Source organism: Leptosomus discolor, chromosome 9, assembly GCF_034619465.1.
Source record: "Leptosomus discolor isolate bLepDis1 chromosome 9, bLepDis1.hap2, whole genome shotgun sequence".
NCBI classification, from domain to species: Eukaryota; Metazoa; Chordata; class Aves; order Leptosomiformes; family Leptosomidae; genus Leptosomus; species Leptosomus discolor.
The window spans coordinates 4,197,825-4,215,582 of record NC_141399.1 but is presented as its reverse complement, the minus strand read 5'-3'; the positions used below and the strand labels follow the sequence as shown (position 1 = coordinate 4,215,582).

General features: G+C 37.9%; 1 protein-coding gene across 1 annotated transcript in view; it reads right to left on the bottom strand.

Annotated features, from left to right (window-relative positions):
* LOC104348337 (contactin-3) overlaps nucleotides 1-17,758 on the bottom strand; it is a 186,539-nt gene that overhangs the window by 32,232 nt on the left and 136,549 nt on the right. Inside the window, exons 3-5 of the mRNA XM_086470315.1 lie at nucleotides 6,598-6,801; nucleotides 6,173-6,275; nucleotides 4,995-5,179 (exon numbers count right to left, since the gene is read on the bottom strand). Of these exons, the coding sequence (XP_086326441.1) occupies nucleotides 4,995-5,179; nucleotides 6,173-6,275; nucleotides 6,598-6,801 (492 nt within the window). The remainder of the gene's footprint in view (nucleotides 1-4,994; nucleotides 5,180-6,172; nucleotides 6,276-6,597; nucleotides 6,802-17,758) is intronic.

Sequence of the window (17,758 nt, the reverse complement as noted above, 5' to 3'; positions counted from 1 at the left end):
CTTGCTGTGCAGTCTTCATGAAAGATTCATATAAAGTTCCCTTAGGACGAAATACTTGTAGGTAACTGATTTTCTGAAGAAGGTTAGCCATCAGCCTCATGGCCAGTCACTTGGAAAAGCACTAGCATGTATTTTGCTTCAGTTGCTTTTGCCTAAAATATTCCTTGCAATACTCATGGTCCCACAGGCAAGAAGTGATATAAGTGTGTAACTTCATAAAATTTACCCCAGTGAGAAGACTCGGTCATCCTTTTCTTGGTGGCTACGACCACTCTTTTCTTCTGGCTAATTAGGCCAGGCAGGTCTTTCTGAAGAAAACAACTGTTGCTTCATTACACTCAAGGGCAACCCTGCAGACCATAAGGAAAGGAAGAACCATTCTTGTAGACTTTTAAAAAATCCTTTGTGATGACTGTTCTGGGGGCTGATGCGAATGAAGTCCAACTGCAATGAGTGACTGAAACGAAGCTCTTGGAAGCAACGTCTGAAGAAGCTGATGCTTTTCAGAAGCTCTGCTGGGATCTAATCTATAAATAATTTGTGGGGCATCATGCACAATGCATGATGTATTTTCATGCATGATTTCCTTCAAGGTAGGGGACTCCAATAAAAATCTCCTTTTAATTCTGTAAGCCATAAGAACAGCATGAAGGAAAAGGCAGAGCTTCAGGCCCATGACTTTTGCCTAGGCACTGCGCTCTCCCAGAGTACTGAGGTCTGCCATGCCTCTGCTTGGAGGCAGAAGACTACGGGAAGCTCTTCCAGAGCAGTCCCTAATTGGGGCTTGCACATAAGATGCAGCCTGCTCTGCTTATACACGTTTTTTACTTTGAAATTTACAGTATGAAAGCTGGGCTGGAAACCTGCTTTGAAAATACCTTTGGATAGCTCAGCGGTTGGGCAATAAATCAGAGTCAAAAGGAACTTTCCATAGTTCAAGAGAAAGCAGCTATGAAGCATGCTGGGAAAAAACCCAATCGGAAAATGTAACCTTCACTTTTCTAGGTAGTACATCTGAAAGTCACGCTGTAACACCCATACTGATGCCTATGGCAGTGATGAACCTTATTTTATCTCAAAACTCAAACTGCCTTTAAGCATGCAGAACTTTTTTCTGATAAAAAAACTACAGAAGCATCTAACACATCCCAGAAGATGTCCATTATTTGACTCCCACTCAAAAATAAAGATGCTCTCAAGCAACAGGTAACTGCTACGTCATTGGGGCAAGTTTTAGTATGTAAAGAAGATGAACGACTTGTCTCTGTAGCAAGGCAATTAAACCATTAGACAGCATCAACAATTAAAACTCTAGACTGATCCAACCCAGCAACTCCTTGGTGTTATTTAGTCATTTATAGTTTTGTAGTTAATGTTTTGAAGACATCTCCGTGGACAATACAGAGTCAGTCTATTAGACAAAAGCTTTAAACAGTGAGGCTCTTCCACATAAATGAATAATGTAGTTTCAGTATAACTTTGGTGGCACGTTATTACCAAAACAAATACCAAAATATATAAGTATTTTTTGATATACTAAAAAATTATGTAGCGTCCGTGAATTACTGGGGGTGGGTTGCCTCTGCTATCACAGTCCACCACTGCAGAGCAAAAGGAGAACAGCAGCAGAATTTTCTTCTCCCTGTTAAACATTTTACCTTGGTACTGTCAAGCATGAGTTCCATTAAATTGCATGTGCTAATTAAGAATATATTTTCTTCAATTATACTTTAAATTAATTGCTTTACATATCTCTACCATGTTACACGTTTAATTGCATCTTAAAACACAAAAATGTAATCGTTTCATCTCTTCTCATTTTTCCATGCCATAAAATGTCTCCATAGATTCTTTCTTCTTCTATTATCTCTTTATGGAAAGGGCTAATAGCGATGACAAAATATACTAATAAAGTGAAAGCAAATTATTTATATATTCAGGTTTTATATTACATCAAAGTTAGATAATCTGCTCCTATTTTTAGCACATTCTGAACTCCCCTGAGGAGAAAACTGGCATTAAACAAATGTTGGAATTGTACAAATGACAATAAACTGAACATTTGATGTTGGGCTTTTCTTGATAAAATCCTTCCAGAGAAAAAAGGAAGTTAAATAGTCTGTTAGTGATGTTATGAAAGAAGCCAGAATATCTGTTTTAGAGTATCTATTTTAATTATGGACTTCAACTATGGGTTGAGAGTTGTATTTAAAACCCACAATAAATTAAACAGGCTCCTTTTATTTTTCATAAAGAGAGTTATGGATGTGCACGGAATTTCTAAACCAGACATATTTATAAGCATTCTTGAGAAAATTACTATGGACATGATTAAAGTTGAGCCCATGTTCAAGTGCTTTGTGGTTTCAAGACCATAACTCATTATTGGAAGCATAGAGAGGATAGCATAGAAAACAACTTTCTGTTTTTAATCAAACAATTTATGCACTGAAAAATGCAATTTTCAGATTCCAAATTTTACGGTTTCAGCTCATAAAAAAAATCAGGAGAGTAATAGTGTTTCACTTCATAGCAGAGCAATGAAATGTTTCAAGCTTTTGTTTAGGACTAGCTTTGTTTCATTTACAAAGAACCTTTAAAATCTACAAAGAAAGGAAAACCAATTTTTCAGTCACATGGAAAATTTTTGCCTAATTTTTTTCCCTGAAGATTTATTTTTCACATTATTTCACTATGACAACTTGGAAACTGTTAACCTAAATCCTTCTTACACTCTGTTTTGGGCAAGCCAGAAACATGCTTTGTTCTGCTGAGGGGAGGAAAATAAATGTTGAAATAAAAAGGCATTTGTCCGTTTGCAATGTTTATATTTTTCTATATATGCTTAACAGACACATCTTATCCTTCCACCAGTAACGCGTTTTAACAGCAGCCAACATCCACTATTGTTACCACACCGATTTGTATCATCTTTGCCAGCATTGGTACTTTCTGGCAGATGGACATTTTTTTACTCTAAATCTTCAATACATTACATTACTTTCCCCCAAATCCTCATCTGCTTTTAGAACAGCTTCCTTAAATATTGATCTTTTATTGAAAGACTGAGTGGCATACGGTTAGATTTCTTTACCAGACAGATTTCTGAGCTTTGATATCAGGCACAGCGGCAAGCCATCAGAAGATGCTATCTTCAGTTACAAAACGTTATTAATCTACAAACAGAATTAAAACCCTCCAAATTATCAAAAAGTGTTAAAATGATCCTATCCCGACTACGGACTTGCTGGCATTCTTTCTGCAACAACAAAGCAAGTAACAAAATAGGAAAGATTACTTAAATCTATTTAATTCTGCAGAATGGGTTTCATTAAGCAGAACAAATGAAATGAAACAGCTGGACTGCCATTAACGCCATTACAGGTCTCATTATTCTCTTTAGTCTGAACATCCATATTAGGGGTGAATCTAACATGGGCAGGCGTTTACACTGGAATATGAACTCTATTTGAGGGTTCAAATCCCTTGCTGGATTTGTAAAGAAAACGTTCACTGCTTTACTTGTCACAAAGCTGCAAGTCACTTGCTTTTATTGACTAGTGACATCCTTTGTTTCAGCTCTGTATCCCTTGATGAGCAAAGCAAAATCTGGAAAGCAGGTCAGATACTCCAAGATTGTCTACTGTTGTAATTACATGACAAGAACTAACGAACAAATCTCCTCTATTTCATACGTAGTTTACACTGAAGTGTCTTACAACTGCCCTGATTTAAAACCAGAGTAGGAATACTGAGCCAAACTAATAGACGAACCACAACTTGCTTGAAACTTTCAAGTAGCAAATAGAAGTCACTTTATAAAATCAAATGCGTAGTGCCACGTTTGGAATGACAGATAACACCAGCAGATAAAGCATCTCAGGTCTTTTGCCCCATGTTATTCATACAGTGTCTCAAAAAGTCATACCTACAACTCTATATGGAAAATTCAGGTTGGTCAAAGTCCCCCGTCCAACCTAACCTTGAACATTTCCAACGACAGGGCACTGATTCGGTGTAACTATTAATTTGGAAGTTGAGGCGGGGGAGAAGGTTCTTCTCCTTCCTCCTTATAAAATCTGTCGTGCTTTAAATTAACATCTTCATCGACTAAAATCTACACTGCAGCACTCTGCGTGTTGTAGCAAACAGCAGCTTCCCATACAGAAGCAGTACATGGCAAGAACATCTGCTCCAAGTTGCACAGTAGCTACACCCTACGTTTTTTTATACATCTTTAAAAAAAAATAATCTTTCCTCAAGTATTCCTACATGAGGAACAGCATTCCAAAGCACAGTCTGAAACACTCTTTAAATTGCCATTTACCTAAAGAAAATTATATTTGCTGAGATCTGGCTTTAACAAAAATTGTCAATTACCACTTTGCTGCAAATCACTCTAGCTTTAAAACACCACCAATGTGCTTTGATGATATTCATTTCACTCCATAGCCTTAAATGCACAAGAGACTCTGTCTGTTTCCAGCTATTAAATTTCATATTATTTCATTTCCTATGCTGGATTATATTCTCTCATTTATTTACTCATTTAAAATAAAATTAGCCATTTTAAAAGCGAAGGATTGACAATATACATCACTAATCTTTTCCTAAAGCAATATACAATTTGTATTTCCTGTAAATGTGAGGCCTAAATGATCCCCCAAACAAATCCAATTGACTGAAAAGCCAAGGTTTCACCAATGGACCAATAAGAAGTGTTTCAAAACAAGTCTTTCCATCATAGAAAAATAAGCACAAGCACTTCCTACGCTACTCTCTGCAACCCTTTTGAGCCTGGACATTTATTCCAAGAGTTATTCAGAAACCTGGTGCACAAATTCTCATTCTCTGCCAGCAGTTAAGATGCCACGGATTTTTAAGCCCAAAGGCTTGATAGTATTGCAGAAGCTATAAACCCCAAAACACTCCAGAGCGGTTTATATTTCACCTGGAAAGAAGGGTGAGGGGCAAGGAGAAAGGAAGTTTCCTACCATAGTAAGTGAGACGGCCTCTTGCAATGTTTTTTCCTCTTGAGTTTTCAGTAATACATTCATACAGTCCTGCATCCTCCTGCTGGAAATTCGGTATTTCAATCATGCCATTGGATTTCCTCAGCTTTATTTTACTTGGAAATGGCAGGCCGTCAGTTCTCCTCCAGTTAATCTGAGGCACAGGGCTAAAAGGAAAATAACGGGATTTTAAACAGCTTTGGTTCAAGTACTTGACTGTCAAAATTAGAAACATAAACTAATATACAATAGAACTCAAAGTGACTAGAACCTTGTGTAAAAAGTGGCATTCATACCGTATAGGACAGATGGTCAGACACTATGGCATGTACCGTTCTGTTTCATACGCTATAATTTGTGGTACCAAATTTTTCATGAGTATCTGTGTGAATGTCCAATGACCGTAAAACGTCCTGTAAATCAGCACTGGCCTCCCCTGAAGACAGGCGAGATTTACCCGTGTCTTCCATGGAAGGAGAATCAAGGCAAGCCTTTTGAAATTCCCATCCTACAACACAGCCACTCATTCTCCGATTTTAAAACTTCCGCTCACCTAGCCAGGGAACCAAAGCAATAGCATGTGATTAAGCATCAATCTGGTGCTTAAAATTATGAACACCTGACAAAGCTGTCTGCAAATAAACCACAAAGTGGTACGTAAATACATTTACAGAAACATAAACGGATTCTCAGATCATTTGTGAAAGAGGAAATATATCAATTGTGTGTGAAATATCATTCAGAAGAGGCATGCATTTTAATCTTTATTTCAGCTATAAAGGAAGAACAATATTATGAAAGCATCAAGTACATTTAACAGTAAAATTCAGACAAAATTCTCCCAGATGTCAACAACACTTCCTTCTATACAGAAAAAGCAGAGCTAGGTCAAAGGATATATGCAAAACTGCACTGATCTTATTCAAGATAAGCCGAAATGAAATGTAAATTCCTCTGTCGCCAACATACACGTTTTAATTCTAAACAAAATAAAAAAATTACTCCAACGCTCTTTGCCCTCTTACTCCAAGGCATTAACTGCGACGCCCAAAACGGTCTTTGGAAAACACCACCCAAACGACTGCCGGAACTCCAGGTCTCTTGTGCAGATGAACCCTAACAGGCTTCAACCTTCAGTACGGGCGAAGTCGAAAACTTACTTTCCTAGTGCAAAGCATTCTAGCTTCACAGTTGAGCCTTTCGCTGCAGGAAGTGTCTCAGGAAACTGAACTTCTATTTTGGGTTCATATTCTCCCATCACACCTACATGGGACAATTGAAAAAAAGGTCATTTGTATTTTTTAAAGCCTTTTTTCTCTCTTTAGCATTACATCGAGCTTATTTCTCTCGCACCCCATTTATAAAGAGAAGCACGGGGACCTGTCGGTGAAATCGCTGTCAGACTTAGGAGAGGAAGGGGAGCCTGAAGAGAAGAGAGGAGGAAATAACGCAACACAAAACAGTTTATCTTCTTACAAAGCAATCAATACTCCGGGAACGCGTGAAAGGTTACCCTGTAAGAGACACAAACGTTCACCGACGACTAGACGTGTTACGTGTTCAGGGTAGAGAAGGGGAGCCGTACCATCCGTGCGCAGCACTAGAGGAGTGGGCGACCCAAGAACTTGGCTGTTGGTGACCGTGCTGGTCACAACGCAGGTGTAATTTCCCACATCCGACGGCTCCACTTTGGCTATGTAGAGGTGACCGGTCTCTTGAGAAACAAATCGCCGTCTGTCCTCTTGTACGAAGGATGGGTATTCATTGAAGATCCAAGCAAATGACAGCTCTGGTTGGTAATAAAAAAAGAAATAAAGATGTTTGGTAGGGTTTTGCACATGTTTTTCTTCAAAGATCTGTTTATTACTGTATTTTACAGTCTTGTATTTTACACAATACTGTACTATGCAACAAACAGGACCAGAGACCCAACAACTGAGAAAAAAAAAAAATTAAAAGGTACTAGAAACTAGCAAAACCAAAAAAAGGCAAACCAAATAATTTTCTCACCAGAGCCACATCTCCTCCAGCAGAAGAAAAAGACGAAAGGAATTTGAAGTGTTTTACACAAAGAGTTTTTATCTACTTTTTTTTTTTTTTTTTTAAGACTTAATATGCACAGAAGTAGGAGCAGGCAGCAAAAAATGAGACCTAACTTTGCTAAAATGGAAACATTATTCAGCAGCTACTTAAACACTCAGCCAGATGCTTAGCAGATAAAAACAGGACGGGAGTATGCAAGTGAAAGGAACGTCAAAAGCAGCATAAACTCTCAGTAGGGCTCACCACACAACACAGCAAAACTATTTTTTTCAACCAAAAATCCATAAAAATTCCAGTTTAAAAAAAAAACCTCTGTATGATACGGCAAAGCAGCCCTCACTATCATTCATTACAGTCATTTGAAAGGAAAAACACACTTCAAAAGACAAACTAAGATCTGGCAAAAACTGTGTTAGAATTTATTTTTTTTCTGAACACCACTCTGAGCTCTGTGTGCTCAATTTTAATTGGCAAAAGCTCCTTCCTGTGCGAGACCATGTGCTTGTCTCATTCATATCCTACAGAACCAAAGGAAATTAATTTTTAATGGTTTTCCAGGCAAGAAAATAATTTTTCACCCAAGTGCTGCTCAGCTGAAAGTTTATAAAAAGATTACAGCTTCTGCAAGTGCTAATTAGAGACGATTACAGCTTGATTGACCTGCCTTCACGTTAAAATACCTTGTAGCGTTTACATTGCCCCTATAAAATGGGAGATCATCCCTTTTTGCACAGGTTTCATTTGAAAGTGCATAAATTTGGATGCAGTCATGAAATGGAGAGTAGGCCTTTCCGTAGTCCTCACAGTTGAGTATGAATATGCATGCAGCAAAGCACTAAGCCAACAGGACAATTTAACATGAAATTATTAAAATATTTATGGACTGGCTAATGCAAAAAAAGAGCATCAAAGGAAATGGCTTATCATAATTGCATTTAATTTTCTTCTATCAGTATTTAAACTCCTTCCATTAACATAATTTTGCAGAAGCAGCGTGTATGAACAATTAACAGTCTCAGGACTTTTCTCAAGAGTTAAACTTCAGTCATATTTAGAAATATCTGTTGTTGAAAACGGCCATCCACCCTTCTGGACTTGCAGCATGTCTCCTCAGGTCAAACAACGGCTTTCACTAGAAGTTCCCTCCTAATTAACATGAGAGGTGTAATTAATTTATGATAAGGAAAGCCAACAAGGATTTGCCAGGAAAAAGATAGGGTAGGTAGTGCAGTGGGAAGCAAAACCCTATGGATCTAGCTTACTTCAGTAGGACTTTTGAGATGTGCCACAGGAATCTCATACACAAGCCAAAGAACATTCATACAGTCAACCAAAAATACTCTGTACAGCTGTTCTCCCATCTTACAATACAAACACCAAGATGTAGGTGTCGGTGGTTTGCTGTTGAATCAAAAGGGTTTGTTGAGTAAGCACTGCATTGCATAGCAAGGAGGTGGAATCTGTGCACCATTCTAGCTGTGGTACTATTTTGGCACTATTCCACGTCTATCAGACACTGCAAATAAAATAAAAAATATTTTTTAAAAAGGAAAAAAAAAAGAAAGAGTACACCTGAAGAATCTGAAGGTGACCAAGACCTCTTTGAAAGCAAAGATTACATGGTCTTGCTAAATGGGAAAGACCAGAAAATAAAGCATAATTCTGTTTCTACAGAGCAGCTGGATGAAGACAGAGATCACAAAGCTACAGAGAGGCTGTAGACCGAATTAGAGATCAATTCACGAACTGTAAGAAAAAAAAATAATTTACATTTTCAGTTCTACATCAAACTCAGACATCCACAAGACACAAAAGTGTGGGAAGCCAGGCTTTATTGGTTCTGGTGTTTATTGAGCTACTTGTTTTCTTTACCTCAAAATTTTATTCTCTGCCCCCCTCCCCCCCGTTTTTTTTTCTTTTAGAATAAAAGAAGAAAAAAAGACATTATTCAAAACATTCAAAGGGGATCAGATCTGGATACACAGCAGGAAAATAAGTAGCTTGATTTCATTCCTATTATATTGGGTTAAGTCAAGAGTAAACTCATTGAAATCAGTCATCATGATTACGAAAGCTACACAAAGTGTATTCCAGTTTAATTGGATCCTTCAACAGCCTACGAATAAGCACTTGTGGAAATCTAATTTCCCATTCAACATATATTTTCATGGACTCTCTTAAAAGAGGAGCAAGGTGTTTCTTTACCATCGCCCCACAGCCAACACCTCATTTTATATTTATTACACTTTACAAAATTGTATTCATATTTTCCAAAAAAATTCACATTAAACAACTTGTTCTGTGATTTATTATGTTTACACCATTTGCCTGTTGTTGATCCTAGGGCACCTCAAGGGACATAAACTCACTCCTTTTCTGTCAATTACAAGTTTTCAGTTGATTTTCTGTTATAAATGGAAGTAATATGTCTCTCCTGGGCTTCCTTGTAGATCTAAGCCTTTGTTTTCCAATGCATTTTTCCTTGATTTGGTGACCATACATGGATAAGGTATTGAAAATTACAGTTATTACTCAATTTTTATTTGTTTACTACATCTGGGTTGGCAGCATCTCTTTATTTTGCATTATTTGATTATTATTTACTGTGCAGTCCGCAAGCCACAACACACACAGCATGCTCATACTGTTCTAGGCCTTTCGTGCACCTAAGTGTTCAATTAAAATCTGTTTATAAAATTGCCTGTCATCTTTAAGCTTAAATTTTTACAAAAATTCAACAAATCAGCACAGCCTTTTCCTGCCATCTATGAGCCTTAAAAAACCCCACATCTTCACTTCCTATGCAAGAAAAAAAACGAATGTTACTAGAAGAACATAAGGGCACGAGCCCTACACATCTAGTACTTTTAATTGGGTTCAAAGTTAAGCCTTAAGCTCACACGCTTTTGAAAAGGTTGCTTTTAACTCTGTTACACGTTTCCTCTAAGAGAGGCTGCAACACAGCAGTGGGAGACCAGTGAATGGAACCAGGGCAATTTTATTCCTTGTAAACAGAATTTAAGAGACAACAGCAGTTGTGGAAATCCAGAACTATAAATGAAAGCAGGATTTTTCCAAAGCTAAAGTTTGGGGGTGGGGAGACATACAGACTAATGACCGAAAGGAGAAGAACAATTGATAAAGTTTATTTTATCTACTAGATGCACAAATGCTGAAGGTCCTCTCTTCTTTCTTTTGTTCTGGACCATCACTCCCACACACCTGCTTCGTACGTATCCACTAGCCCCGCAATTCACACTCAAATGAGATTTCTAAAATAGCCAAAAGTAAATGATGTGAACAATATTGTTCTGAAACAGATTTAAACTTGTGTTCAAAACTGACTGGCTTTTAATTAGTGAAGAGGAAACTTCCATAAATAATCCTGCAAAGAAATGAAAATACTTCATTTTCGAGTGCATCAAGCTAACTGAACAATAGTTAGAGGTTTTAAGTTTTATTTTTTCAAGAACAGTAGATTCATGTTGTTCAGTGATATCCAAATGGATATTATTTGATACAGTTTTCCAATTCAGATTGTACAATATTCTGTAATAGGGATACAAAGGGAAGCTGACATATGCTGGTATTTTCTGTCTTCAACTGGCACTCTGCCTAACCCACAGGATGGTATATGGCTTTTAAAAAACTGTTTGCAAGAAAGTAATCAGACGAAATTCAGCAACGACAGAAACTGCAATTAAAGACATGGAAATTTTTAACAACCAGCTATTTTGAATCATCTACCTCAGAGTTAAAAGTAATGGAAAAGTAACACTGATTTTGAGAGGATAATGACAGATTCCATAATTAAGGAAGAACCCAATTAGTTCATCATTTGGCCCAGTTTCAGCTCAAACTATGATGAAATGTCAGGCAACAGAGAAAAGCCTTCCACTTCGTGCATGAGCATCACTCAGGAAGGAGTAAGCTCTCACGGCACAGACACAAAGCCATCAGGTACGGTTTTGTGGGGCAGCCACACACCAAATGTCATGTCAACACTGCTGGGGACAGCTCCGTACGCCTGCCCGCACAGGAACCCTGAAGAAAGTGCAAACAAATTATTAAAAAAAGTAGGAAATTAATCTGTGTGAGGAAAAAGTGCATTAAACTCCCAGAGGATGCTCTTAACCTGGATGTAAGTAGCCCTCAGTTCACTGCAGCCTAATCCTTAGAGTATTCACTGCTACGGGTTTAGGTCACTGTACGTGTGGATGTAAGTGCCCCCAGGGGGTAGAATACATTTTATCTTACATACTTTCAAACTCCTCATTAACTACTTTTCTTTTCTTACTTGGGCAAACTCTAGCTACTTCACTCCACTTAGTTCACCACGAGTAGCCTGTCCTTCTTTCGGCAAGCCAACACGGCTATTCTGGGTGCCTGGACATCAGCCAACCAAAAAAGGCAATATTTTATCTCTACCATAAAATAAATCACATCCTTCATTTTTTTTGGCAAATGTTAAAGGTTGTTTTACAAATAAAAAAAACTTTTGCACTGTAGGCGTAAAACAAGGCATTTATGTACTCCAACATGGGATCCCCTAACACACACATAAATTGGACACTATAATGTCTTTAGGTGCCACTGTCCAAAATTACATTGTTTGGACAATGAAAAAATTCTTTGTAATTTTACTGGAAATAAATTGTACATCATTTCAGCTTTTTAGGGTATATTCTTGAGCACATTAAATGCCCAGAAACTGAAAAACTGTCCTAAGGTGTGTTCAGGTGGGAAAACCAAAACTCAGACCGTGTATTTCTGAGAGGCATCCTGAATGGTTTGCATGAAAGTAGTTATACCACTAATCATGCAAAAGTCTTTGGCTGTTAGGAAAAGCTGCAGTCACACCGCAGAGTACAGTCTATCTATAAACTGTAGGTTGGTTATCTATTTTTTGTTGATGTTTTCTATATAAAAATAATGACAAGTACAAAACAAACCTCTACAATAGGGCTTGAATTGTGGCCACCAGGATCAAGGCGAGACAATGAGTGTCTGGTTAAGATAGTTGTAATGTTTTCCCAATTTGGGGAAAAAAGTTTGGAGATTAATAAATGCTTCTGAAATTTCCCCCTGAACTCTTTAGAGTAACTGTCCTCTTTTGGCCGAAGAGATTTTTGTTTATAGCAAATGTAAATTGCATGATGTGAAGCTCAGTCCAGACACAAAAAGTGAAGAACATATCCTGAGAAACTCATTTTATTCCAGAGTATAATGGAAACACCCTGATTTGAAACTAATGTATACCATTAATCTTTTTGGCATAAAAGTTGTATTATTTTGTAGACAAAATATAAAAGACCAATTTTCAGCATGCTGTGCAGGTAATTAGGCATGCAACTTCTGCGTATGGAATAACCCAAAACAATGGGAGCAGCGGGAGAGACCTATGTAATATCTCGCAATTTCAATCTACACATTTAATGAGAATATTGAAATGTTTTCGCTGAAATGGCAAGGTTCCTACTTCAGGCTAACACCTAATTTTCATTTTTAAATGGAATAAGGTAAGAGTCCACTCATTTTTCTGAATTGAGCTACCGTGATGCAAACAAATAAACAAAAAAAGAAGAGATGCAATCCCTTGAACATACAGCATGAGTTGTATTTTTCTCTACTGCCCCCTCACCTATACCACAACCACAGGCTGGCCAAGAGGTAATCACACAAACTAGCTGGTTACCATCGCGTGGCTGCCAAAGCGCCGGTCACGTAGAACAGCCCACTAAAGGTTTGTCTTTCTCTACACTCGGCAACTTGTAGAGTTTGTCCTCAGACTTTTGAAGCGGCGTCAAAAGCAAAGCACACCATTGTAATTAAACCAAACATTTCTAAGCTCGTCCTTCAAGACTGGCCGTGTCATTTCTTTATTAATACCACAAAAAAATACCACAAAGAAGTACATTTCCAAACAGCACATCCACTGGAAAAGCAGCTCAGCAATACAGCCCCACCTCCTGGCTGCCGCCTCTCCCCACTCCTCTCCTGTCACACGAGCAATTTGACCATCAGCTAGTGTTGCATTTCAAACCCAACATGACCTTGTAATAGAAAAGTGCTCCTTAACTGGCAGGTTCAATGTTCTTTGGTGCTCCAAAGGAAGCCCAGATGCTAATGGGAGAGTGTAACAAAATCCTTTTCCACATTTGGGTTCCAGTATTAAATAAAAACCCAATTTTGCTTCCCCTGAAGCTATGCGGGATGACGGATTAGTTTCTCTTTATCACTTTTCTGAACTAATTGTTTCAGACTAGCTGTGTCATTCAAAGTGTACTGGCTCTGATCAAATTGTTCGTCCTCTGGAAGTATGCAGAAAAGTAAGAAAGTGCTTTAGGAAGCAATATTTAAATACATACCCATTAGCCATATCCATTTCAAATGACAAATTGTTCTTTTAATCACCTCCCCAGAACTTTACATTTAATTGCTCAGAGCATTTCTAACAACTCTGTTGTGCTTTTCCAGTAGTTGAAAGTATTTTAAATTGCTTCCTGCCCATAATAATTTTGAGGATAAAAAGATGATAGTTTAGTTTATTGCTCAGCTAAAACACATCTGATTTCTTCTGAATGTTAAATATTAGAGAGATAAACTAAGGGAAACTAATGGAAATACCCAAGAGTAAATTTTCAAAGGAATGTACTAGTGTTTATAGGTGGAAGTAGTAATTAGCGACAAAATTCATTTGGTAGTCTTGCACTCGTTTAGGAGAAGGTACTTGCTAAACCCCTGTGAAAAACAAAAATGACTTTCAGAACTCTTGCTAGGAGTGTAATGATGAGCTATGACTGTGTGCTGGGACTGCAGCCATCTCCCTCCTGCCTCTTCCTAATCAATTATCCTGCTTCCAAAGAAAAACTCACATATTTTACTAGAGAAAATTATAAAGAGCTGGAAGAGAAAAACCCCTCAGTAACAATTTAGTGATAAAAATAAACTCGGTAGAAGCCAAACCCAGTGATTTTCTCCTCTTTTTCCCCAAGGTATACCTGAGATACCTGGGAGTAGCTAAGTAAAAAGGCGTGACCTGAACTTTGTTCTTTCTACTTGGTTTTTCCTAATCTCCCCCTTCTTCCAACAAATACCCCACCACCAAGAGGCACAGTTTCCCACTAAAAGACTCTCATCCCATATTGCTGCCTCTTTCAGTTTATTCAGGTTCAGGAAGGAGGGCTAGTGAGAGCAGGTATCAGCAATGACTTGCACATCCCATCGTCTTTCGAGGTCTTCTGGAGTGCCCACATACATTTTGCTGAGGAAACTTATGCAATATTATTCCCACAAAAGTCTGCTCTACTCTTTGCTCTCCCCCACAACAGCCTACATTACATATGCTACTACTATATGTATTCCAGTCTAGGGTTTTTTTAGTGGAAACCAAATGTACTGCAGCCAGCAGGAGCTGATCCAAACTTAGGCAAAACTCCTCCTTGGGCTGTAGGTGAAATATTACCCCTCACTGCACAGACTATAGCTTCTGACATGCTCTCTTACCCCACTAATGAAAAGAATAATCTAGCTTTAAAATACTGAGATTTAAAAATACTGTTTTGTTCCCTGATTTGTATACTTGGGAATGCTATTTTAAAAAAAAAAATGTTTGAAAGCTAGAATCTTTCCTTAAAAACAAAATTATAAGAAGCTGCAATAATCCCATAATCATTTTGCAATGGGTATTCAAGACGCAGTGGAAAATTTACAAGTCCTAATATTACTGATCATAGATGCTTTCGGGCTTTACGCTCTACTGACTACCTGGCTACGAAGCTATCCTTCACGATCTAAGACAGATCTCTCAAACCAAGACTTACAAAAGGGAGATAAGACCAAATATCCAAGACATAAAATACAAATACCAATACATTCATATGTTCAGTGTCATCCATGTGCATGATGAAACAGGTAGTTAAAGTTCTGTACGAATTTGGAACAGTCTCATGTTTGTCCAGTTTGCCCTTTCCCAAACTGGAATCAAGCACCTTTTGCTAAAAGTTTCTTAGGCCACTTACACACCTCCATGCTAGACTAAAAACATGTAGTGTGAAGCAGCTGCAGATGTTGCATAAATATATAAGTAAGGATATACTCGTTTTAGTTTGGTTTACTTCAGCCTGGAACACAGGCTTACCAAAAGAAAAAAGTGCTTTAGAAAGATTGCATTTGATAGAAGAGCAGAACAGAGCGAGCGTCTCTGTAGCACTGGTTTGCTACTGGTGGTGAAAATAATGCTCCAAGAGACAGAAATCATTGTGAAATCCAGCTGTGAACGTGTGTTATCGTCTCTCATACGGACAAACGTAAGTGTCTCTTGGGTACCATTTGATTTCAAACTGTCAGCTGAAATTTGTGCAGATGATGATGATGACGACACCAGCAGGACTATTGCAGAATATATTTTTAAATAAAAATACCATTTCTCCTTGGCAGATTGAGAATGGCTCGAGAACACTATGGAACCATTTTTAAGGCCATTGCTTTTACAATATTCAACATACTATTCTCTTTAGAATGCATTTTTGTGCAAAAATCTCATAACAAGCCGACTGCAACTATGATTTATCGCTCATGCCCAGATGAGTCATGCACAATCTGCAACAAAAGCAGAAAGTAAGGGTGCAAAACCAGGATGCTTTCCACCTCCTGAAAACACACTGATGGGCAGTAGGAAAGAAAACATGTTCTGGAGTTCTAACAGTTTGGTTTTTGCTTTGTTTTAAGGGTATGAAATGTTTCCAAAGTCAAATAAGTAAAATTAATTCTATTTATACCTCACTGAAAAATAGCATGTTGATATTCAAGAGTTGTGAAAAAGAAATAAGGCATCAAAATATCTGGCATAGGAGAAACTTTCCACGCCATGTTATTTGTGAAGCAGAGTCTTGCTGGAACTTGCAGGTCTCCAAGTGGCAATACAAGTGACATAAGCAAAAATTTGCAAGTCTAAATACTAATTTGCAACAGACACGACATTATTCACCGAGTGATTTGTCGTACCGAATAGTGAGCAATAAATTGGGATCTATTTTTCCATAATCTAATACAATTTCATATCGGCATGTCACAACTTTAAAATAGTACGCTAAAAGCTACATTGATCCCTATCCTTCAAATACAGCATCATTTATTGATTAAGGCTACATTTATCAGGGCACGATAGCAAGAGGGAGGACATGTTCCTCCTGCTTTATATACATAGAAATATCCTTGCCATACTGCATGAAATGGGAACACACATCACACGAGGCTAATCGTGGATATAAGACAAGTGGCATTTCCTTGCCATTTCCAAGGAACAGCCTGTCAGCTCCACAACGTTCTTGTCATTTACTTAAGTTCTTGTGGGTTATGGTCATATTCCACATAGTTACAAGCTAACAGGGACTATATCCACCACCACCACACTAACACCCAGTTCTTCCAGGCAAGCCTGAGTTCATTGAAAAGTGAATAACCGTCAAGCAAATCTTTACTTCTACCATTAAAAATCCTCTTTTTCTCCATGTATAAAGCAGCCGTGAAACCACCACAGACAACATAAAAGCACTTTGCCTCATTGCTTTCTCTTCTCCCAAAGAGCAGAATATACCTCAAATCAGTAACGTTTTCTGAAATCCAGAATCAACACCAGATTAGTAAAACTGGCTGTATGAAATAAATAAATCACAATATCTAGCAAATAGAAGTAGTAACTGAAGACAAGCTATGTGATAACCTAGACACACATACAGTAGTAACAGTAGGTAAAGCCCTAAAGGAACATGGGGATTTGCTTTACTCAGGGCTTTACTCCTTACATAGTGATTTTGGAACAAAATCAGTAGCAGAGAAAAATCATTTTTAGACCTCCATATGTCTAGCCTTTTCCCTTCTTGGCAGAATGGAAAACAATTAGCATCGCATGAATGTTTTCTAACCAGCTGCATGTGTGTCCAACATTAAGTTTTGTATGTCGAGATGTTTGTTTTATCGACAGTCCTTTAAAACCATCAAAGACAGAACAGTAACACAGTAAAACCTCAAAATAGCCGTAGAGTGTTCAGCAGAATTTAGTGGTTGTAACAACTGAAAAAGATAGCAGGAGATCTGCATAAATCAATTTTAGATGTCTTATCTGTTGAGACAGGTGAGATGATTTACTCATGGTATTTTAACAGGTTCCCTGTAACAGAATTAAAATTACATACAGAAGTATGGTCATGCAGAATGATGATACACGACCACCTTAATTATCCCCCCCAAAAAAAATCACTACTCAGTTACAATACAACTTACATTATTTAACATAAAACCCAGTTAAATTCATAAAATATTTAGGGGGAAGTCTTCACACACGAGGCCAGTCATTTATTGAACCTCCCATCAACTATATCTCAAACAAGACTGCTAAAAAGGAATGCCTACAAGGGAAAACGTGTTAACTCCAGAGAAAATATTGGAGTGGTTTGTGATACAGCTCGTGTTTAATGACAGAAATATAAAACCGATCTGTGCACCCTCAACTGGAAATATTGACCACCAATTTCCTCCCCCCGCACACCACCAGCCAGCACAGAAACAAAGCTAAAATACAAGCTCAGCATACAACCCAGTGTGTATGGGTGAAATGGAGTTTCATTGTTAGTTTAAATGGTAGATGTCCATACCCTGATGGAACTGGAACTGCAAACTTCAAAAGGACAAAAGTACTGTTA